The sequence below is a fragment of the Bos indicus genome, chromosome X (assembly GCF_029378745.1).
Source record: "Bos indicus isolate NIAB-ARS_2022 breed Sahiwal x Tharparkar chromosome X, NIAB-ARS_B.indTharparkar_mat_pri_1.0, whole genome shotgun sequence".
Lineage (NCBI taxonomy): Eukaryota > Metazoa > Chordata > Mammalia > Artiodactyla > Bovidae > Bos > Bos indicus.
This window is the reverse complement of record NC_091789.1, coordinates 106,949,171-106,974,621: the sequence shown is the minus strand read 5'-3', so window position 1 is coordinate 106,974,621 and position 25,451 is coordinate 106,949,171. Positions and strand designations below refer to the sequence as shown.

The 25,451-nt window shown below is 37.9% G+C and overlaps 1 protein-coding gene across 1 annotated transcript; it reads right to left on the bottom strand.

Annotated features, from left to right (window-relative positions):
• Nucleotides 1–10,692: 10,692 nt before the first annotated feature.
• On the bottom strand, nucleotides 10,693–22,963 carry FUNDC1 (FUN14 domain containing 1). The gene is made up of 5 exons (XM_019956271.2): nucleotides 22,781–22,963; nucleotides 21,918–22,074; nucleotides 18,360–18,435; nucleotides 13,880–14,008; nucleotides 10,693–12,257 (listed from the first exon to the last, which is right to left on the bottom strand). Exons 1-5 carry the CDS (start codon nucleotides 22,806–22,808, stop codon nucleotides 12,180–12,182), a joined length of 468 nt encoding a protein of 155 aa, XP_019811830.1. The 5' UTR covers nucleotides 22,809–22,963; the 3' UTR covers nucleotides 10,693–12,179.
• Nucleotides 22,964–25,451: the final 2,488 nt, after the last annotated feature.

Genomic DNA, 25,451 nt, shown 5'->3' with positions numbered 1-25,451 from the left:
GGAATATTTGCAACTTGCATCACAGATAAAGGTTTAATTTCCTTTAAGTATCTGTTTAAAAATAGATGACTAAAAGGCCATCCTGCTCCACAGGATAAGAGAAAAGAACTCACATTTCAAGAAAAAGAAATACAAATAGGCTTTAAATTTGAAAAGATGCTCAGCCTCAATGGTAATAAAAGAGACGCAAATTAAGTTACACAAAGATACCTTTTCTCACGTATCAGATTGGCAAAATCCAAAAGTTTGATGATGAACTGGCTGGAGCCCCAGTACAAAGTTGAATAAGAAGCACTTAAAATTGACTTCCTGGTCTCATGATCTCAATATTTAAGCATTAAGTATGATGTAGACTTTTTGTAGATACACTTTACCAAACTGAGGAAGTTCCCTTCTTAGTTTCTTGAGAGTCTGTATTTCTTGAGAGTCTGTATTTTATAATTGTTTAATTTCATTAAATGTTTCTTTTACATCTGATGAAGTGATAATGTAGTTTTTTCCCTGCAGGTGAAATACATTTATTTGGAAATGTTAAACTGAACTTGCATTCCTGAAATGAACTCCACTTGGTCATTACATATTGTCCTTTTTAACAAATTGCTGGATTCGATTTGTAATTTTTTTCTAGCACTTTGGAGTTAATGTTCATGGGAGATATTAAACTTTAATTTTCATCTTGTAATTTCCTTGTTAGATTAAGATTTTAGGGCTATGATGGCCTCATAAAATAAGTTTGTGAGTGTTTCTGTTGTTTCTGTTCTTTGGAAAGTTTGAATAAGACTGGCGTTATTTCTTCTTTAAATTTTGAAAGATTTCACCATTGAAGTGACCTGGGCCTGGAGTTTTCATTATGGGAGGCTTTAAATTGTGGATTCGATTTCTTTAAAAAATATAAGAATCTTCAGGTTTTATTCAAATTCTCTGTATCTTTGTGAGTAAATTTTCATAAATTGTGTTTTTTGAAAACTTAATCCATTTTATGTAAATTTTCATATCCTGCCTTTCATATAATTAAGTAAATCTAAAAACAACTGAATAGTTGAAGGGGAAATGTTCTTCTTTCCTAAAAGAATTCAAGCTCATAAATTACTTGTTCAAGAACAAATAATGAACTTATAACATCACTATTTTGTTATCCCAAAATCATAGATATAGGCAGTCATTATTAATAGCTGCTCAAACATTATGTAATAAGCTGATGGGAAGTTTTATAATGGTTGGTTTAGGCTGGCGGCACTTGAATCTACTGACCAATTTTAATGCTTCCTAAAGAGAACTAAGCAGACATTATGTGTCACCTCTTGCCAAACAACGCAAAGTATACACCACTGTGTGTTGTGTGTGTGCTTAGTCGCTTCAGCTGTGTCTGACTCTTTGCAACCCCATGGACTGTAACCCACCAGGCTTCTCTGTCCATAGAATTCTCCAGATAAGAATACTGCAGTGAGTAGCCATGTCCTTCTCCAGGGGATCTTCCCAAACCAGGGATCAAACCCTCATATCCTGCATTGCAGATGTATTCTTTACCATCTGAGTCACCAGGGAAGCCCAAATATACCACTACCTATGAACTAGTCTTGCCAAAAAAAAAAAAAAAAAAATCAAATTTGAATCTAATTATGTCTGTTGATTTAACTGTCGGTTTACAGGTGACTGTTGTGGTCTGGGCGTGGGTTGGAAAAGAATTTCTAGACATGAGACAGAGTGAGAGAGAAATAAAGTTTATTACAATGGGAGACGCTGTTAGAACAGCGGGCCAGCTCAAGGGAGAACCGATGTTGAACAGGGGTCCTTAGTCCACTTTTATAGCCAGGGTACAAGGAGTGGGATAGGGGTCTTGCAGGTCATTTGCTGATTGGATGAAGGGGTAGGGGGAAGAGTAAGGCAAATACCTTCTCCCTATGGGGTAGGAGGGGAGGCGGGTTCTACTGTTCAGGAGGACCTGAAATCCATTAATAGTTACAACATGGGAGAGGGAAGGACAATAAGGGTCTGGTTTTTCCATTCCTCCATTCCAAGACCCTCCTTGGTTTTTATCTGCTCTTTCTTCCTTGGGTCACCACAGTAACATAGAGGCCAAAAGAACATGTTAAATGACACAACAAGGAGACAATCAGCACTATTTAAAATGAAGTAAGTTCTATAGGAAAACGACCTGGTTTCTTCAATGAATAAATAGGATGCTTGGGGCTGGTCCACTGGGATGACCCAGAGGGATGGTACGGGGAGGGAAGTGGAAGCGGGGTTCAGGATGGGGAACACGTGTACACCCGTGGCGGATTCATGTTGATGTATGGCAAAACCAATACAATATTGTAAAGTAATTAACCTCCAATTAAAATAAATAAATGTATATTAAAAAAAGAGGAAGTGGATTCGATAAAAGAAAATTAACAAACTTAATGGCAACCATATACAATGTGTAGACCCTGTTTAGATACTGATTTTTAAAAAATTAACTATAATAAAAAGAAGAAAATGATGTAATCGGGGAAAGCCCCATATTTCATACTATTAAGGGATTATTGTTAATTTCTTTGGTGTGATAATAGTAATATAGCTTTCTTTAAAGAGTCTTTATCTTTTACAGATACATACAGAAGTATTTACTGGTGAAATTATATTGGGTTGGCCAAAAAGTTCCTTTGGTTTTTAAGTAAAAAGAGACACTTTTTTCATCTTCACCAAGAACTTTATTGAACAATGTGTTCACCATTTTGTTTCACTACCTTCTGCCATCTGACATATATTTCCAAATAATTGGGGGTGTGGCTAAAGACAGTGGGGCTGTGTACCTGAAATAAAATTGTAAGTGTGTTGATTAATGTAGAAACTGAGAGATAGGTACATGGGGGGGTTGTTGTATTATTCCTTCTATTTTTTTTATATGTTTAGAAATTTCCATAATAAAAAGTTTTTAAAAACCATAATAGTGCCAAAGACCAAATTTTTTGTGAAATTTGAGACATTTGAAAGCAGATGGAATCGGAAGAGGTCAGAGAACAGGAAACCACAGATCAAGTCATCACAATGGCTCTTGCCAAAGCAGCCTTGAGAAAAGGGTTGAGGAAGCATGCCTTCCCAGCATTATGTGTTTTCAAATTTTAGTGGCACGAATGGAGACAATTAGGGTCCTTTCTATCCCTCTGCCTCTTTTTTCCCTCATCTGAAACAGAATTGCTTGGGAAAGTCCAAGATTGTTCTCTAAGTAGCCCTAATGAGGGCATAAAACCTTGAGAATGTAGCAGTGGCACTATCCCAGGGTCAGGGAATAGAAAACAGAAAACAGGTTCTATCCCTGTAGCTTTCCAGTAAGTACTCCATGGAACTGAACCTGCCTACTACTGCCTGCCTCCACCAATCTATAAATAAGGCCTCCTGCTGCTACAACTTGGCCTCACACTGAACCTGCCCCCACTCCTCTTCAAAGGAGCAGTGCAGGAAAGCAGACCTGCAGGGCTGCCAAGAAAATCCACTCCAGCTATCTATATTAACCAAAACAATCTTTTTATTCATAAATATAAACTGAAAGTCAAGAGTTGCCAGGTCTTGGAGGAAAAACTAGTCCCACAAAAGAAAAGTAAAATACAAAAAGTAAAACAGATTGCAATGAAAAAGAAACAACCAGAGATACAAAAAGGGTTCTTAGCAAATGAATGAATGAATGAATGAATATAATTACTGACCTAAGGCTTTTAACTAATAGGCTGAATGATAAAACCAGCTGAAAAATTCATGGGCTGGAAATAAAACGAAGGAACCATCCCAGAATATACAGGAAAAAAAACCAGATGAAAAATATTAAAAAGTTATGAAGGGAAAATCTAGGCACTCCATCTAACTGATCAATCTTCCAGAAATAAGAGGATAGATACTATGTTGGGGAAGAAATAATAAAAATTACTATTAAAATATAATTTGCTAAACACATTGATGGGGGTATGTCAGAGGGACACAGGAGCCAACAGAAAGGGCTTCCAATGGTTAAAGTTGGAACAATAAGAACAAGAAAATAAAGTTATATTGGATTAGAGCCCAAAGTACAAAATAAGTCTCCATGAATCTTTACTGATATAAATGACTGAACTAATTAATAAATGAGGGAGGAAACACATATCTCCCATGCAGAATTTCAAATACTTTATGTAGATACTCCATACTAAAAGTTAGCATAATTCCTCCCCCCTTAAGTGTAGACTATACATAGTGACTTCCTTCCAAAGAATACAGTAGTGGAAAGTGGAAAGAGTAACGCTCAAAAGAGAGAAAGCTAACGTTAGCTCAGTCAGGTGATCAAGGTCAGCGTCAGCAGTGAGAAGTCATATTGAGGTGTACCCTGATGGGATATGATGAAAATGGCACTTCACCTCAGTGATCTTCTTCCTCAAAACCTGTAACTCCAGTCTAATCATGAAAACACATCGGAAAAGGTTCAATAGAGGGGCATTCTACAATATACTTGGCCATTACTCCTCAAAACTGTCCAAGTCATCAAAATAACACAAGTTGAGAAGCTGTCACTTCAAGAGGAGCCTAAGGAGACATGACAACTAAATGTTATGTGATATCCTGGATGGGATCCTGGATTTTAAAAAGGAATATTAGGTTAAAAACTAAATCTGAATGAAATATAGACATGAGCTAATAACAACTTACCAGGACTGGCTCATTAATTGGAACAAATGTACAACACAAATGTAAGATGTTGGGGGCGGGGGGTGTCTATGTGTGTTACTCGCTCAGTCGTGTCTGATTCTTTGTGACCCCATGGACTGTAACCCTCAGGCTTCTCTGTCCATGGAATTTTCCAGGTAAGAACACTGGCATGGGTAGCCATTCCCTTCTCCAGGCGATCTTCCCGACCCAGGGATCGAACCCAGGCCTCCTGCATTGCAGGTACATTCTTTACAGGCTGAGCCACCGGGGAAGCCCTATAGGAGATAGTGAAGGACAGGAAAGCCTGACATGCTGCAGTTCATGGGGTCACAAAGAGTCAGACACAACTTAGTAACAACAATGTAAGTTAATAATAATAAGGGAAATGGAGGGTCTGAGGGAAATATATGGGAATATTCTGTACTGTCTGCTCAATTTTTCTATAAATCTAAAGCTGTTCTAAAAAATAAAGTCTATTTAAAAAGTACAATTTGCTTGAAGCAAATTGAATCTTCAGAATTGAAAGGATCTAGAGAATGCTGCATATAATGAAAGAAAAACTGTTTCATTTCCATGATTCTGAATCCCTCCCTCTCATATTTACTGAGCACTTATTTGGGGGCTCTCAATCTCACAGTCTATGGTGTGAGTTTAGATCCTCCCCACTGACTTTGGTTTTTAAATGCTAGCTATTATGTATCTTCTCTGTAATGACAAGAACACACAGCAAAAGGACACTAACATGCATTTTTAAAGTTCTCTAATTTAGTTTTTAAAAACTTATAAAATTTCAAACCCCCAAGATAAAAGAAAATCTACAAAGCTTTCAAAAGAAAAGAAATACAAAAGAAAAGGTTACCCAGGAAAGTTCAAAATCAGACTGACATCATGCAACATCAGATAGTAGAATACAATGGAGCAATGTCTTCAAAATTCTAAAGGAAAAGAATTGTCAATCTTGAATTGCATGAGAACAGAAGATATTTTAAGCATATAAGAACTCGAAAAGTTTACCTCCCACACCTATAAGAATTACTCAAGAAAATAGTTCAACCAAAATATAAGTAATCCAAGAAAGAGCACATGATGTAAAAGAAACAGTAGGAACTGTTTGAAACAGTACAAACAGTAGGTACTGAGTTTGTTCCAGATTAGGGGTGAGGATGGGGGGATTAGAAGGAAAGTTAAAAGAGGCTTTGTTACATCTTGAAGCTTGGAGAATTCTCCACCAAATGGTGAAATTTTATAAACATTTCCTTTTCTGTGCCCCTAATCCCACTACTTAAGTCTATATAGAATGATGTTTATAGAATCACATTGTGAATTCTGTTCATTTTTCCTTTTGAAGTGTGATTACTAATATATATTATTTTTACCATCTTTTATGGTTCCTATTTACTCTGCTTTCTCTATGCTTCTTTATTCTTCCTTTCCTGCCTTCATTTAGATTGCTTATTTGTACGATTGAAATATATTTATCTATAACTAATAGTAATTCACTTAAGGATTGCTCTTAAAATTTTAACAAGCATGAATACTCAAAGTGTGAGGTTAATCAATACATTTTGGAATAATACGAGGACTTTGCATTAAGAACACAAATATTTCAGTTCTGTTGTTGTTGAGTTGCAAAGTCATATCCGACTCTTTGTGACCCCATGGACTGCATGCCAGGCTGCCCTGTCCTTTGCTATCTCCTAGAGTTTGCTCAAATTCATGTCTATTGAGTCAGTGATGCCATCTAACCATTTCATCCTCTTTGCCCCTCTCCTCCTGCCTTCAATCTTTGCCAGCATCAGGGTCTTTTCCAATGAGTCAGCTCTTTACATCAGGTAGTCAAAGTGTTGGAGCTTCAACTTCACCATTAGTCCTTTCAATGAATATTTACGGTTGATTTCCTTTAGGATTGATCTCCTTGCTGTCCAAGGGACTCTCAAGAGTCTTCTCCAGCACCACAGTTTGAAAGCATCAATTCTTCCGCACTCAGCCTTCTTTCTGGTCCAACTCTCACATCCATACATGACTACTGGAAAAACCATAGCTTTGACTAGATGGACCTTTATCAGCAAAGTGATGTCTCTACTTTTTAATATGCTGTCTAGGTTTATTATTGCTTTTCTTCCAAGGAGCAAGTGTCTTTTAATTTCATGGCTGCAGTCACTGACTGCAGTGACTTTGGAGCCCAAGAAAGTAAAATCTGTCACTGTTTCCATTTTTTTCCCCATCTATTTGCCATGAAGTGATGGGACCAGATGCCATGACCTTAGTTTTTTGCATGTTGAGTTTTAAGCCTGCTTTTTCACTCTCCTTTTTTACTTTCAAGAGGCTCTTTAGTTTCTTTTCACTTTCTGCCATTAGGGTGGTATCATCTGCATACTTGAGGTTGTTGATATTTCTCCTGGCAATCTTGATTCCAGCTTGTGAGCCTTCCAGCCAGGCATTTCACATGATGTACTCTACATATAAGTTAAATTAGCAAGGTGGCAAATATATAGCCTTGACATACTCCTTTCCCAATTCAATTCAGTTCATTTATTGCCCTTCAACCTCCCTGTCCACCCTCCCTCCTTCAACTCCAGAAAATATTTAACTATTGCTTTACACAAGCAATGGTGGTTTAGGTTTACCCACTACAGTGGACTGTTGGTGTCCCACCCACATGTTGTTCAGTCACTAAGCTGTGTCCAACTCTTTGTGATCCCATGGACTGCAGCATGCCAGGCTCCTCTGTCCTCCAATACACTCATTATCCAGCTGTATATTAACCACTGATGGCTGACAATCACACAATTCTCAATGAAAGTTGCTCTCCGCAGGTCACTGCCTCTTTAGCCTGGAGGTTATACAGCCTAATCCCTAAGGGCAGACTGCAGCCAGTGCCTGATTGATAGGGGAATACAAAAAACTAGCTCTCTTGCCACAAGAGGACACAACTCAAGTGATGCCAGTATTAGTTTTTATTGCTGCTATAACAAATGATCACTAACACAGTGGCTTAAAACACAAATTTATTATCTTATAGATGTAGAGGTAAGAAATCCAACGTGGGTCTCTCTGAGCTAAAATCTAGGTGTTAGCAGGACTGGGCCTCTTTTTGGAAGCAATGAGGTGGTCTGTTTTCTTGCCTTTTCCAGCTTCAGGAGGCCACCAGCTTTCCTTGGCTCCTGGCCCCCTTCCTCAGTCTTCAAAGCCACAACAGCATCTGCCTGATCATTCTTTTTCCATAGTCACATCACTTTCTCTGATGCTCTTCTGCTTTCTTCCTCTTTTAAGGATTCTTGTGATCACACTGGGCTCACCAAGATCCACCAGAATAACCTCTTCGAGATCAGTTGACTAGCAACTTTAACTCCATCTGCCACCTTCCTTCTTTTGTCATGTAACCTTCCTTCTTTTGTCATGTAACCTAAAGTAGTCACAGGTTCAGGGGATTAGGACATGAACATCTTTGCCTGGGGGCAAGGAGGGGATGTTATGCTGCCAGCCACAGGGCCCTTCATGCTGCAGAGCTATTTGCAGGATCAGGCTAATGCTGGATTCTGGCTGCAGTCACATAAATGAACCTATAGAAAATTGTGTCCTTATCCAACAGTAAACAATATTTGTCACAATATATAAAACTTTGTAGAAATTTAATAAATAGCTACTACAAAGATAGGGAAAAAAAAGTATTATAGAGCTAAATCAACATCTACCATAATAGGAAGTCCAAGTCTAGTTATTTATCATAAAAAAAGTCCAAGAAATATGGTTTCAGTAAATACCAAGAAAAACAACTAATGTAATTGAAACTTCTGTAGGAAAAGAGCCACTAAATGGAAGAAAGGTACTGGAATTAGTCAAATACCACTTGACTTCGTGAACTATTGCATTATTTTCACAAAAATCACTTAAAAAATAAATTCACTGAATAAAGCAGAAATAGCCCCCTAAAATAGCAATAACCTATTGATTCCTGGTTCTAAAAAAACAACTTTTGCTACCTATAAAGTAACATGTACTCATTGTAAACACTTCAGATGACACAAACATGTTGAAAATACAACATGAAAATCCTATATACTAACCTCAAGGATAGCCTCTATGATCTGTGTGCACACTTATGCTCACCTGCAGTATTTTTAAAAAGTGGGGTCATACTTTTTGTAACCTGATTTTATCACTAACAAGTGAATCTTTCTAGATCAATTTATATAGCTCTACACTCCTCTTAATAATTGTATAGAATCCTATCATTTGAATGTACCATTAAAAGTAATAATTTAACAAAAATCAGGAAGCCAGAGGAAACAGGGAGGAGGTGCACTTAAATTTTCCTCTTCTTTACTAACAGGAAGTTAACAGGTATTTTGTAAAGCTGGTAACTTAGGATAGAAAAAGCATAGTATTTACAGTAATAAAGGCATCTACTAGAAAAACTAAAAACATATTAGCAATCAAAAAAAAGGGGAAGGGGACAGGGAATGTGCACCAAATTCCTTACCTTTCAGAGTGACCATCCAATATGTACTATCCAAACTTGGACCAAAAAAACTAATATATGCAGAAAGAAATTCTCATAATGGTTGTCTCATAAAAGGGGATGAGTGTGGACACTTAAATGTTTCTGTCATCATAAATGCACCTATTGTGTGTGCTTAGTTGCTCAGTTGTGTCTGACTCTTTGTGACCCCATTAAATATACCTATTATAAAAAGATACTTATAAGTGAAAATAGCTATTTATAAAAGTGTATAAACTATGACTCAATTTTTATACAAAATACACGTGTTCATATGTATGTAGAAAAAAATTCCACAGGCTATGCACCAAAATACAGATAATCTAGATATACATTATCAACATCTTATATATTTTTATGCTATGTATTTTTCTATAATAAGCATATTTAAGAAAACATTAAAAATAATCATTTTTTGTGCAGGAAATTGGGGAGAGCTCTAAGAATAAAAAAATAAAAATTAGTCAAAATGGGGAATTCTCTGATAGTCCAGCAGTTAGGACTCCACGTTTTCACTGCTTAGGGCATGGGTGCGATCATCGGGCAGGCAACTGAGATCCTGCAAGCTGTGTGGTGAGACCAAAAAGAAAAAAAAACAACTATCAGTCAAAATGTCCTTATATATCTTCCAAAGTCTAAGCCACAAAATATCTATATTCCACATACTCAAGTTTTAATAAGTCTTGCAAACCTTTATGCCCTCAAACATAAAAACCCTCATTTTAGACAACAGCAGGCCATAGGCTTTTCATTCAGGCTAAGCCCCACCAAGTCATTTCTGATGGAGCTTGATTCAGAACCTTCAGAGGTTTCCTATAGGTTAACACTAACTCTAGCACAGTAATGTGCTTTTCACATACTCATTCACAACACTGGCTGGATACCTAATATGAGCAAAGCATTACACAGGGGTGTGTCACAAGTTATAGATTAATTAACACCACATATGACTGCATCAAGTAGCATACAACCTCATGGGGTAACAGTGCAGACAAGAGGCAGAATCAGGGGCACCAACAGAGAGGAGACAGTATGGAGAGCACTGATAATATTTTGCCTTTGGTATATAAATCAGCAATCAAAAAATACTTGGAAATATATAGGTAAAAATGAGGTGTTTGTTTTTCACTTTTCATTCATGTTTGGACTCTGAAAGTAGTTACTGTTACAACTCATTTGCCATTAAATCATATGCCAGGCTCTCCTTTTTTATTATGTAACTTTTCATATAAGAATATTTAGTCTCCATTTGAGGGCAGTCATTCTTGTGCCCCCCACTTTCCCAATCACATAGAGAAGAGACACTTTATATTTCCAAGATGAACAAACTGAGCCAGCTACTAGAGCTCCCTATAGTAGCCTGCCTCACTGCATCAAATGAAAGGTATCAGGCAGACAGAGCACAGAAGCGCAGCCAAGGCTCCACCGAAGGAGAGTACTTTTCCCTTTTAATTTCACAGTAATGAAAAGCTAGGCAAGGAAGAAACAGAGCAAAGCTCAAAGAAGAAAAATTAAGTATTTATAAGCAAAATCACTTCATAGTAAGAGAGTCCGAGTTTTATTTAGCATTTTATCTGAGGCGCTAATGAGAGTAAAAGAAGAAAATAAAGATCAATCCCACATTCAATTTTAAGGAGTCTCGTGAGGGTGAAAGGACAAAGACTGGAACAACCTTGAAAGTATGAAATGCCTTATGCTTATAATACACACAAAATACTGTAAGGATTTCCTATCAAAAGGAGATTAGTCTGAACATCACAAGTCTTTTCAACCTGAAGACTCCTACACCCATTGTTCTGTGCTTTTTCCCAATTCTAACCTAGAACTGTAGCCCACCAGGCTCCTGTCCATGGATTTTTCCAGGCAAGAATACTGGACTGGGTTGCCATTTCCTTCTCCAGAGGATCTTCCCGACCCAGGGATCAAATCCAAGTCTCTTTGTGTTTCCTGAGTTGCAGGCAGATTCTTTACCACTGCGCCACCTGTGATATTGGTCCTGAGAAACAAGTCAACTGGCCTAGTGTTCAATCAACACAATGCTACCGACAAACCTGAAGCCTTAAATCCATACTATACTACTAAATATTTTAATTAATTTTTAAAAACTTTTTTTAATATAAATTTATTTAATTGGAGGCTAATTACTTTACAATATTGTATTGGTTTTGCCAAGTGATTTTTACCTCTTTGTATTATAGGATTTTTAAAAATGAAAAACAAGATTCACTTGAAGTTAATAAAATGAATCAGTGACCCAACTCTATGTACTCTCAAAATAATTAATTCTATCCAGGCTGCCAGGATAAACAAATGAATAAAAAAATTTAGAAGTTTACATACAAGAAGGTATTTTTACAACTACAGACATCAAAAAAACAAAAAAGAGCTTTAGATATGTATTATTTTCTAGAGCATTTCTTGAAACTGTTTACTACAGTTATTAAATAAGAACTGTAGGAAAAAGCAACCTAAAAATTGATATTAAATTTGCTTACTATCTTTAATAATTCTATTATCTGCAAATCCTTCCACAAAATGTGTTACAGTTCTTCAGTTTACTGCAAACATATCTTAAAAAAAATGTCAGCCCTACAGTTGAAGCTATAATACAAAGTTTTAATTACTGGCACTATACTAAAAAAAGCACAATGGAAAACATTTTATTTAAATAAAATGAGGATAATATTTTACTGGGGAATACATCCAACAATTCATTTTCTCTCCATATCTACATCCAACAGTAGTGTTTTATATTCAAATTTTAAACAAACACAAATTCTTAAAAAATAATGAAAGCCATGTTTTGCTCAGGGATACTATTATCCATATACCATACAGGTTATTTTATAGCAGATACTAGTCTGCTAAATTTCAGATGGCAAAATGCTAAGCAGTGAGTTGGGTATTGTCCAGCTAGTTGTTTCTTGTCCTCCTGGAGAATCTGTCAATGTGTAATGATGAGACCATCTTGTCACCACCACTTCTCTTCTCAGAGGTGACTTCACTGTGATAGAACATATTCTTAAGATGCAAGGCCTAGCAAAAAGCCTCCCACAAATCCACTGGATATCACAATGTTCTGTTTGACAAATTCTGTTGCCTGAAATAAAGTTTGAAGAAAAATACTCTGAATCATGCTACAACATGGATAAATCTTGAAAACACTAAGTGAAATAAAACAGACAAAAATAGACAATGCTATTATAATTTGCACTTATATAAATAGTCAAATTCATCAAGACAGAAAGTAGAACAGAGGTTACCAAGGGCTAGGGAGACAGGTTAATTATAGGAGTTACTGCTTAATGGTTAGAGTTTCTATTTGGAATAATGAAAAAGTTCTGGTAGTAATGATTACATGAAAGTGTGAATATATTTAATGCCAGTGAATTGTGCACTTAAAAATAGTTAAAATGGTAAATTTTACGTTTTATATATTTTACCATAATAAGAAAAAGATAACAAATTTTTAAAAATACTCTTCACTATTAAATCCAGAGCTGAGTAATATTTTTCAGATGTTTTCCTTAATTAAGTAAATATTCAGCAAAAATTCTTGTGTTCCTACTATTGCAGATACTAACCATCAGGCAAGATGCCAGGGTTGTCTGTTACAAACTAAAGGAGCCTAGAACCCCCAGCCAGGCCCAGAAGCTTCTTGCTTCTGAGATAACAGGCATATGGGCAGCAAAATTCTCACAGATAAAAAGAAATCTCCCTACAGTGTGGGCATAAACAGTCCATTCAGCAAATTATTGACACAGATGATTAATAAAGTCCCACAGCATGCACAATGATATTTATTAACCATCAGTCCACCTAGCCAGTAGGAAAAAATATACAGGATCAGAAAAATAACACCTTGATAAAATGTTTAACCCAAATAAAATCATGAAGAAGGAATTAGACAAAGCAAGACTGTGAGATACTCTGCCTAGATACTTCAAAAATATGTCATGAAATTCAGAAAAACAAAAAACAGATGAGGGGACCATTTAAAATTAAAGGAGACTTCAGAGACATGACCACCAAATGCAATATGCAATTCTTAATTGGGGGGGGGAATATATAAAAATTTTAACATGAACTGTATATTAAGAAATACTATTGTATCACATTAAGTTTGTGGGGATTCATAAGGATAATTGTATAGGAGAATATCCATACTCTTTGAACATATGTACAGAAGTATTAAAGAATAAAAAGACACAATGTCTTAAATAATTCAGGAATAAAAAGGGTAAATCACACACACAAAGCAAATGTGAAATGTGAACAATCTGGTGAATAGGTGAAGAATACTTGGGTATTTACTGTTTTTGTCTGTCAACTTTTCAACTGATATAAAATTTTTCAAAATAGAAGTTGGAGAAAGTAAAAGGACAGAATTAAAATAAAAGCAAAGGATCATTCAATTCAGTTCTAAACAATGTAAGAATAAAACACAAAATATACATAAAATATTAACAAAACTAATATATTAATAAAATAAAATATATACATTTTCAAACTATTCCACCTCAAAAAAAAAATAGGTAGCTTTAGTTAACAACTAAAAAAAAAATGAGTGTTTTAAATGGTGACTTGATCCCAAATTTTACTTAACACTCTAGACATGACCAGAAACACCAGTCTTTTTTTTAAAGACCACATTCCCTAGTCACATTTTCTGCTGAGATCCATTAAAAAAAAAAAAGGAGCCAAAAATATACATTGTCTTACTTCTTCTATTATGTTATTGATTTCAGGTGCTGCCTTATTTGCTCGTTTCTTAATCTGTCTTTTTGCTTTGTTTACATCTTTTTCCACTCTCTTCCAGTCGATCTGCACATAGCCACTGTGACTGGCAATCTGCAAAAATGTAATAAAAACGGTTAATTTTAAATCAACTAGGTTGATAATACAATATATGAACATGTCCAACTCTTTACAACCCCATGGACTATAGCTCTCCAGGCTCCTCTGTCCATGGAATTCTCCAGACAAGAATACTGGAGTGGGTAGCCTTCTCCAGAGGATTTTCCTGATCCAGGGACTGAACCCAGGTCTCCTGCACTACAAGCAGATTCTTTACCATCTGAGCCACTAGCGAAGCCCCTATATGAATATTTAGATTTCAAGAAATGTATGAAGCTTATGTGTAACAGAGCATAATTTATTCATTAACACACACTGAGCGCCTATTCTGTGCCAGGCACTGTTCTAGGCCTCCAAGTTATAGCCAAGAACAAGGGAGACAAAAGTCCCCACCCTCAGAGAGCTTACAGTCCATTAGGGAAAACGGACTTAAGCATACCAAATTATTTAGATGTGATGAACACTATGTTAAGAAAAGTACAGTACTTAATGGCAAAAGATTCCAAAAATTATATTACAACTATTCTATAATTTGATCAGAATTTTTAGAATTTAAGAATTAGCTAAAAAGGCAGAGACTACTGAATTTGTACAGCTAATTAAAAAAAAGTATCCTTAATTAAACAGATGATTAATATAAGAGATCAGTAGCCAATCAGTTTTTAGGTCATTAAAGTAGCTTGATAAACTCTCTTCACTAACTCAGACTCTTCAGTCAAATTAAGAATACTTTTTCTGGAAAAAAAAAAAAAGAATACTTTTTCTGGTAACTGCTTTTGAAAGTGGAATATAAAAGAAGATATGCTCTACACAAATTTTATGTCATAAATACTTTTAATAAAACTACAGCTAAATGCCTACTAACCCTGATGTCTCATATGGTGCTACTGAGACACAGCAAAATCTGAACAGGAACAATAGCATGTGTGTAAGCCAGTACAATAAGTCATCCTTTCAAACAGTACAATCAACATGTAAAGAATCACAAGAGTAGTAAACAATTGTATACCATTATAAATCACTTCTACCAAGTTTATGCTTTCTTTGTAATCCCTTAATGCATCACTTTAAGTATGAAATAACTCAATTGGTAAAGAATCTGCCTGCAATGCAGGAGACCCTGGTTCAATCCCTGGGTTGGAAAAATCCCCTGGAGAAGGAAAAGGCTACCCACTCCAGTACTCTGGCCTAGAGAATTCCATGGACTATATAGTCCAAGGGGTCGCAAAGAGTCAGACACAACTGAGCAACTTGCACTTTCACACATAAAATACTTCAAATTATAAAAATATCTGACTTTATATAAATAGGCTAGGAATCTTAGGTTCCATTTTCACTGTGAATGACTCCAGAGAAGAATCTATTTATCTCCATTTCTTCCTATATTTATTCACCTTATATCAGTTCTAACTCTAGCCTCAGCAAAACAGAGTGATAATCAAAACAAATGGCAAGTGAAAGGTTTTCCTGGCAATACCTTACATGGTAATCTGGGTTACAGACACAGAAGTGATGAAGAACCTTAAGGTCCCTCCCATAGACAGCAACTATAAACCCTGGTTAAAATACAAGGGCTCCAGAATAATAAAAGGAAGCAGATTTTAAAGAGGAGTTGAAACTTGTAAGAAGAAACCAATATAAGGTGAGTTGACCATTTTTTTGGCTTTATCTTAAGGACAAGATGCAGTTGCAGGGTAGCTAAAAGCTGAATAGAGAACATGCCATTTTTCTGGCCTGAAGAACCAGAGGACAGAGCCCAGGAGAAGAACAGCTGCCAGAAAGGACACAGCTAGAGAAGGGAAGCCCCAAATTCTATGTGTAAATTCTACCCAAGTCCTGAACCACACATCCATGGGGCATAACGAAGTACTCCGGCTAAGGCTGAAAAAGAAAAACAACTGAGATTTGAGCCACTCTCTACCACAGATGAAATGGAGTTTGCAATTTGAGTCTAACCAAGTTAACTGCCTACTAAAATCAAAACATTAACAAATTTCAGAGGAATAAAACAGAATCCAGACTCTCCATGACAAAACATTCCCAATGCTCAGGAATAAAATTCAAAGTTATCTGATACAATAGAGCAAGAAAATGCGGCCTAGTCTCAAAAGAAAATCAACAGATGCCAACTCTGAGATGACCCATATACTGAAATTATCAGGACTTTAAAGCAGTACTTTAACTGTGCTCAATGAGGTAAAGGAAACTGCACTTGTAATCAATGAAAAGATAAAAATTATCATCAGAAACATAGAAAAAATATAAAAAGAAATGAAAATTCTAGAATTGAAAAACAGAATATCTGAAATAAATTCACTGGATAAATGGCAGAAGGTAGATGACACAGAATCAGTGCACTTCAAGCTAGATCAGTAGAAATTATACAATTTTCAAAAAAAGACCGAAAAGAACAGATGAACAAAACCTCAGAACCTTATCAAAGAGCCTAACATGCATCAGTCAGAGTCATGTTCAGAACGAAAAGAAAGAGTAGGAGAAAATATTCAAAGAAATAATGGCCAAAACCTTCCTGAACATAGTTAAAGACATTAACTTACAGAATCCAGAAGCTCAGTGACCTCCAGGTAATGATCTAACACAATTACGAAATAACAATGCTCAGATGATGTGGGGGTTGGGGCACACAGAAGTTCAATAAATGATAGCTAAATTCCCACATTCCCTAATGGGAAGCCAACAGTGAATACCTCAAACTGAAAGATAAAGAAATATCCAATTAATTTAGTTAGGAAAAAGGAAATAAATACCTTAAGAATCAGCTAATAGTTCAAACTGGTTGCCTCAAGAGAGGAAAAATGGGGAGGTAGTGAGGGAGGCAGAGGATTATTCTAATCTGTATTGAGCATTACACATGTACTTGACCCTTTGAATTATGGGCATGTACAACTTAAAAAAAAACTGAATTTAAAAGATTTATATACCAACTGTCTATTTTTTAAGATTGCAGTGTGATAAATATATACTGGAAACACCTGAGCTTTAAATATAAGTAAAGGTAATAAAAAATGTGGAAGCAAGACTAAATAAAAGGTAATTAGCCTAAAAGCCATTTGTTTCTTTTTTGGTCTTTGTTTCCTTCTATTGAGCTTTCAAGGTAAGTCATATTTGTGGGAAAAACTGATTTGATGCGGAGAGATTCCATCTTCTACTCAGGGACTTCAAACATTACTTGGACTAAACATGAAGTAGAAGGTGGCAACCGTAAAACATGGGTTTGGAGGGGCTGAAATGGACTTCTGATAAACTACATGCAGAGTAGACTGAAATATATAATTCTATCTGTGAATATTCTAGGGAACTCTGCTTTGGTAGAGTATCCTTTTCCATCTTTTGAAACTGAGTTTTCAAAACAGCTATAAAATTAACTATCTTGATTTTTGATAACTAAATAACTTAATTCTTGGTTCTATATAAACTGAAGTAAAAAATCAGCTTAAATAAAATTATTTGTACAAATACTGGCATACACATCCAAAGGACTAAATTTAGAATATGAATAATTATTTATTTTTACCTTTTACAAGAGATAAGCAATTACTCTTAATAATACCATCAATAGAAAAAATATATAAATTTTTTAAACTGTTTAGTTAAAAACTGAAAATCCGTCCTTAATACATATGAATTCAGTCCTTCTGTACATCAGGCAGTGACACTTGTTATTACATGATCAATGGCTAGGTGCTGAAGTCAGATTTTGGTTGCTATGACCATCAATCATTTTCAAAACCTGACAGATTTCTGTTATCTTCAAAATTGTTGCTAACACGCATTCCCAGAGATTTTTCAATTTTAGGATTACATTTGATCTTCAGGGAATGATATTTTGGGCAAAATATATGCCAAACAGACATGAATGCCAGATAACATCCTGATAAACAACCTCAGAACGTTATACTTAGAGGAACATAAACAGGACTAAAATTTCAAATCAACTTGCCTCAGAAATAGGATTACGAATTATTTTTTAAGACCATTATTTTTTTCCAGTTTCTGTATTATTATGGTTTCCTAGTTTTAAAAAACATGTTATTTTTTTTAATTATTAAAATTATTTTTAAGACCATTATTTTTTTCCACTTTCTGTATTATTATGGTCTCCTAGTTTTAAAAAACATGTTAGAAATCGCTAACAGCAATTTCCTCCGAGAAGGAAAAATGACTAGGAAACAGGGAAGGAAAAAGACTTTTTGATTTTCCTATACTGTGTATGAATGTGTGTGAACTTTAAATATATGCTTTAAATTGTCCGTATGAACAGGTTATGCTGTTGATGAAATGTTTACTTGTTAAGCAGAGGCAAGGACTGAAAGCTCTGACATACCTGAAGGAGAAGAAAGCCACCACCTACTGCAGTTGCTGCAAGTTTTCCAACTTTCTGGAACAAAAATCCCGCACACCTTTAGTGGAAGAAATGGCAAAGGATGAAAACAATCAATGATGTACTTAACTCTCTCTGTTCTAGTTTTCATTGCTTTCCTAATAAAATCTTAATGTCTTCCCAGTTCTTTTGACCATGTTCCTCAGCTGCTCAGAAATCCTCAGTTTCCTTTCAGTTATACAGACTAGTCAAAACTGCACAGTCTAAATTGTCAGAGATGTGCTTAAGGGATGAAGAGAAGAAGGGAATTGACAGGGGAAAGACTGGCTACTGAAACTGAATGTTGAGTACTCAAGGGTCCATTATACTCTTCCTTCTACAGTTGTATTAAGTTGAAATTCCTCATAACAAAATGCTTAGTTTTGTGGGGCTTTTTTTTAATGTAGTCAAGATGTTCCACACATCTAGCCAACTCTCACTCTACCAAAACCTTCTACTCCAATCCAATCAGTTTCCAAACAGGTCACCACTCTTACTCAAGCTATTAATCCCCATTTCTCGGGGTTTCTACCTAGCTCCACATATCTAAAACTTTTCTACCCGTGAAGGTCCAGCAAGAGGTCCACCTTCATGACTATACTTTGGCCCACACTTCTCATGGCTCCCTTATCTATTTCTATCTCTATATTAAACCTGTTTTGTCTCATCTATCCTGTAAGGATGTTAACCCATACTTCTTTTCTGATTCTCTCCTTCAGTGAGTTCATTATTCCCTTCAGCATTCCAGATCCAACGTGCAAAGGAATCTTAGATTTCCAACCCAGCCTTCTGTACTGGGTTGAACTGTGTCACCCCTGAAATCTATGACCTTCCTAGAACCTCAGAATGTGACCTTATTTGGAGTAAATTCATTGCAAAAGCAGTTAATTCAGATGAGGTTATACTGGAGTAGGGTTGGCCCCAAATCCACTATGTCATAGAGACACACAGAAGGAAGACAGCCATGTAATGGCAGAGGCAAAATTGAGATTTCCTAGAGGAGGAAATGGCAACCCACTCCGGTATTCTTGCCTGGAAAACCCCATGGACAAGAGGAGACTGGTAGGCTACAATCCATGGGGTCATGAAGAGTTGGACATGACTTAGCAACTGAGCACACACGTCTACAAGTCAAGGAATGTCAGGGATTGTTGGCAACCACCAGAAGATGGGAGAGAAACACGGAACAAATTCTCCCTGAGCCTCCAAGAAGGAACCAACCCTGCTGACACTTTTCAAACTTCTGGTCTCCAGACCTGTGAGAGAATAAGTTCCTCTCATTTTAAGTTACCTAGCTGTGGTGCTTTGTTATAACAGCCTGAGGAAACTAAGCCTGAGGAAACACCTTCATAAATGGAAAATGTACATTTCCAATTACATGACGAGCTTTTCTTGCCACCCAGAACCACATATTCAAAATGTCCCAAAGCAAACACCATCTTTCCAACCAAACCACCTGTTGCTAAAGTCCCAATTTCTAAGTGATGGCAGTATTCTCGAGGCTTCTCACCTCATGCTCATCTCAGACTGCCTTCTTCATTGCCTCTGGGGTCCAACTGATGGCCAATTCTATACACCCAAGTTTCTCCAAAACATTATTTGATTGTCTTCTTTCCATCCTCAAAAGCATCACTACCTTGCTTCCAGATCACACTAACGACCCCCTGGTTGATCTTCACACCTCCCATCTCACCGAGCAGCCACCTAACCTGCTGTCAGTTTTAGTTTTTTATTATGATCAAGAACCCATAGCTACCTACAGCTAAATATAATTTCCTCAGCTTCCCAATCAAGTCCTGAATTGGTCTGAATTGTTAACTAGCTAACATATTAACCATTCCTCCCTAACATATGCCACAATAGGACATCAGTTTTATACCCTAAAAAAATTGCAAACATTTTTACACTGAATCTAAAGTCATTGCAACAAATCACCTGTATAATATTAGAGTCCTATTACACAGCTCCTGGACCAACACCTGTCTATAATCCAAACATACGTGTCCCTCAGTAGGGGAGACAGCAACGAAGATTCAGCAAAGGGAGCAAAGGAGCCAAGCAGCATCCAGGTCTTAATAGTATCCTAGGGACTGTGCTCCACAAGCATGTCTATCCTTTGCTTGATGGTATGAGAAATTACAATCAGTATACTAATGTCCTCTGTTCTGTCTCTAGGCTTTCCAAGCAAACTTCTCCCAATTATGGGGCTTCTCACCAAGTTTGGCCTACAAGAAGAAAACACACAATGATTTAATTCTACTGCTCAATTATTTTTTAGTCTCTTTCAAGATGGGGCTCTAGGCCTGGACTCACATTAACCAATCACCCAAGGCACCAGACTGTGAGCTTATTTAAGTAGAAGGCCAGGCCCTGAATTGTGGGCATCAAAGTATAACCAGCTTGAGAAGAATCATCTGAATAACCAGGGCTCTGACCAGGCAACTCTCTTAACTGCAGGCTTTTTTCATAAGCAGCACTGTAAGTACACATCATGAATAAATACTGTACCTCTTCATCACAGAATCTTCACAGTGAATGTCTCTACCATAAAATGGCATTTATTTAAAAAAGGCGTTAAAAAAAGGCATAAAAGAGCACACCATTGTTCCAAGGTGCAAGTAAAACACAAATTAAAACAAACACTTTATACTTATCGAGTTTAAATACGTAAATATTTAAATTAATGTAAGATGAATTTAACCTAGAATCTAAGGAAAAAAAATGATTACTCACAGGTTAAGCGCACCCACTAGCTTCAGAAATTCTCTAGGGTCATGAACATTTTCAAAATAAAGGGTCAAACTTCTTTCTGACCCTTGTTATTTGGCTAATCTTTTTAGTCTAAGAATAACAGAATTAGATCTACAGTAGCAATTATATAATCATGTGATCTGAAATGTTAACTGGTGAGGTTAATACTTATTAACCTCTCCCCCTTAATGTACTTCACAGTATTATCTCTGGGTCGCAAAGAGTCGGACACAACTGAGCGACTGAACTGCACTGAATTCCAACAAAGACCCAATGTTCTACAACTCTCCTTCTTCAAAGTACAAAAATTAACAGAACCATCTGTATCATAATCAGTAATTTTTACTGAGAATTTTACACTGCTTTGCACAGGGCTGATAATCCTGTAGATTAGTTTTACTGTGGGAGTTCTCACAGGGTTTTCAACCGAACAAGTAAAAATTATTTACATATAATTAACTCTTCTCTTCTATATTTTTCCCTCTTTACCCACTGGCACTGAATCAGATCCACTACATCTGCTAAATCTGAGAAGGGGGGGAATATGCAAAAAACAAAATCAAAGGAAGGATGAGGAGGAGGATGATCACCAAAACCCAGCAAAGAGTCTGAGTGTAGATTACACTAATCATATCACCGAGAAAAGTCTCAAGGTACAGCTCTTCTGGGATTAACATTGTAAAACCACTGACTGAGTCCGTAGCTGGCCCAGATACAAAAGGGCAGCAGTCAGGCTCCCAGTGAAATTTAACAAAAAAAGGATGTTCTCACCAGCCACTCACTCCACCCATTACAATCTGGGTGGCTACCGAGTATTTTTCTACCATAGGTCCGGAACTGTGGCCAAACACTCGATTCCACCAGTGATGTCTTCTGGCATACTCAGTTAAATCCAACACTTCGTAAGAATCATCATCACTTTCATATTCTTGAAAGCAGAAAACGAAAGCAACACATTTTCAGTCAACTGAAAGTTAAAAATGTCGTGTACATTTTCATCTCTTAAAATTCATTGTTACATTGGCATACACCTAAAAACGCCCAGATGTAGACAGTTTCTTAAACCCAATCTCTGAGACTTAGGGCCTCGAGCGTAAAGGGCCTAGCATCCCCTTCCCAATGAGCTCGACACAGGCCTGGGGGGCCGGGGCAACGTCAGTTACACAGCCGAGCACAGTTACACCCCTACCCCAAATCTCTGTAGGGGTGGCTCAGTTTCACAGCAGGGTCTCCCGCAATCTCAGCGGGTAGGTCAGTTTCACAGCATGAAGGGTCACCCTCAAATCTCAGGTTCAGGGTCAGTGCAGGGTCCATTTTCATCAGTGAGAGGAAAAGGGGGTCTTCCACTGGCCGAACCGAGAGGCCCAGCAAGAAGAAATGACTTCAACAGCAAGACTTAAACGTTAGAAGACGGATAGGAAGGGAGGTGAAGGTAAGACAGGTGGGGCCGTGTTGAGGGCGAGGGTCCAAGAAGGGGAGGGGAGGTCTAGTCTAAAAGAGGTGCTCAAAGAGGTTGCCTCAAGAAAACGGAGCCCCCAGGATCCCTGGGACAGGAGAAGGAAGAGGCGAGCCCGAAGCAAGGTCGAGAGCTGTGAGCCGCCTCTAAGATACTACTTAGGGCCCCGGCCGCTCACCTTGGGGAGGGGGGTTCCGGGTCGCCATGATACCGCCGGCGGCCTGTACTGAGGCGGTCCCAACCCGCCCGCCTCTCGCCCCTACTTTAAAAACCGCTCTAGGCCCAGGTGCAAGTCTATGGTCTCTTTTTTAATCTCCTCCTCCTTTTCCTCCAGGCGCATAGTCCTCTCCCCGCCCCCTCCTCTAAGCGCAGGGCCTTCCGCGCAAGCGCAGGGCAGAGGGGCGCGAGGAAGGGGGGAGGGGGGAGACAGGTTGGATACCAGCCCGCAAGGATTTGTGGGAGTTGTAGTCAGTTGCCCTCCGCAACGCTGGTTTCCCACCCCTCCCCCTCGAGAATTTCCAGAAGCTAACTTTTGATATTTTGTTTCAAAGGGCCTCAGGGCTGGAGGGGAGGGGGCGTCACATGGTGGTTAAACGAAAACCAGCTTGCTATTTGTAACACGGTACCAGAAAGAGATAAGAGAAACCCTCTTTCAAACCACACTTTTCAAGCAGTCAAAGGCTCACTAACAGATGGAAAATTTTTCTAACGCGCTGCTGCTGGGAATTGGAACCTTTTCATCTTCTCCACGCGTTTCCTGCCAGGAACCTGAGGGAGGAAGAGGGAAGCCCAGAAACTGACCTGACACGAGTTATTCAAGAGGACATAATTTTTAAGCATCATTTTTATTATTTAAATCTGACAGAGGAACGAGGGTAAGTTCTTCACCCAAGAAGTCTCACGGGATTCTGCTGAATGAGAAACCGTGTTGAAAACCAAGCAGCTAACTCAGGTTCACATAAAGTGGCCCGAAACTTGTTTTGAATTTACGTTGCACCCGCATTCGCTGTACATTTAAAACAACCCTATCAGTATTCTTATTCTGAGAATATGGAAATGAAGAAAAATAAGAAATCCTGGTAGAGGCTGCATAACTTAAAATATTAACTTACATAATTGTACTTGGCTTTTCAAGTCCTGGTGCTTTAAATGCAAGGGTTGATGTCTCTCAAGTTCCTCAGCCTGTGCGCCTCAAAATACAATTCTAAAACTGCTGGAGATATTAATCTTCACTTTGTGTGAGATTTCTGTCGTGGGCCATGCGCGGATTGGAAAAGAATTTCCAGCCAAGAGGCTGAGTGAGAGATGAATAAAGTTTACTAGAGAGGGACACACTATTACAACACATGCTGGTTCAAGGGAGAGCCCAACCCTTTCGCAGACTGGCAGCCAATTTTTATGGTCTCAAGATAGAAAATTTCTACTAGAAGGATGGTATTAGGTTATTGGTTAGGATGCCATAGGGAGAAGGCAATGGCAACCCACTCCAGTACTCTTGCCTGGCAAATCTCATGGACAGAGGAGCCTGGTCCATGGGGTCGCTAGGAATCAGACATGACTGAGCGACTTCACTTTCACTTTTCACTTTCATGAATTGGAGAAGGAAATGGCAACCCACTCCAGTATTCTTGCCTGGAGGATCCCAGGGACGGGGGAGCCTGGTGGGCTGCTGTCTCTGGGGTCGCACAGAGTCAGACACGACTGAAGCGACTTAGCAGAGCAGCGGGATGCCATAGGGGCTTCCCCTGTAGCTGAGCTGGTAAAGAATCTGCCTGCAGTGTGGGAGGCCTGGGTTCAATCCCTGGGTTGGGAAGATGCCCTGGAGAAGGGAAAGGCTACCCACTCCAGTATTCTTGCCTGGAGAATTCCATGGACTGTATAGTTCATGGGGTCGCAAAGAGTCCAACACGACTGAGCAACTTTCACTTTCACTTTAGGATGCTATAGAGTGGGCAATCCAGTAGTATTTCACCTACTTCGGGGTCAGGGAACTGGCTGGTTTAGATCTGGAGGCTTATGGCAACAGTTGCTATGGGCTTTGGTCAGTTCCAGAGATTTTTATTCTGTAACCTTGGTGGAGGGCTCCACACCTGTGACCTTGATATGAAAGTGAAAGTGAAAGTTGCTCTGTCATATCCGACTCTTTGCGACTCCATGGACTACACAGTTCATGGAATTCTCCAGGCCAGAATACTGGAGTGGGAAGCCTTTCCCTTCTCCAGGGCATCTTCCCAACCCAGGGATCGAACCCAGATCTCCTGCATTGCAGGCAGATTCTTTACCAGCTGAGCCACAAGGGAAGGTATAGGGCTCCACAATTACATGTTTTGGAAACAAAATAACTTTAAGGGACATAACTTCTGAGGTCCTCACTGAAATTTTTTCCAAGAGTTAACACTTTTGAGTTCATAAACTACTTCCTCCCCATTGCCTCCCCACTCCCAATGAGGTACTAACAAGTAAGAGAAATAGCAAATGATGGGCCACTGAAAGAAGAGAGAAAAATTGCAAATCGGAAGAGCAAAATTACAAATTGGAAGAGGATTGACTGGGCCAATGACATCCAAACATTTTCATCTACTTCTAGCACTATCTGCCAACTACAGAAAGAAGTCACTTTCCTGTCAAGGCAATGATATTTAGCATCAAATGATTATGGAGAAAAGAGGGAGAAAATGGAAACAAAACACTGCTCTTAAGATGCCAAAAAATGAACTTTTGAATCCAAAATGCATCCAAAACATGTCCAAAAATGAATTAAAGGCAATTATTTCTGTAGCGCACTTAAGGGTTGAGGAGGAACTTTTTAAACACTCTTCCTTTTGTTTTCCTACAGTGATATGCCCTTG

Coding starts and splice junctions, on each gene's coding strand:
- FUNDC1 (XM_019956271.2), bottom strand. CDS start 22,808: ATGGCGACCCGGAACCCCCCTCCCCAAG. Junction 18,436..21,917: donor ATGGGTGGAGTGAGTGGCTG/GTGAGAACATCC, acceptor CTTCCACTAAAG/GTGTGCGGGATTTTTGTTCC. Junction 12,258..13,879: donor TCAATAACATAATAGAAGAA/GTAAGACAATGT, acceptor ACTTTATTTCAG/GCAACAGAATTTGTCAAACA.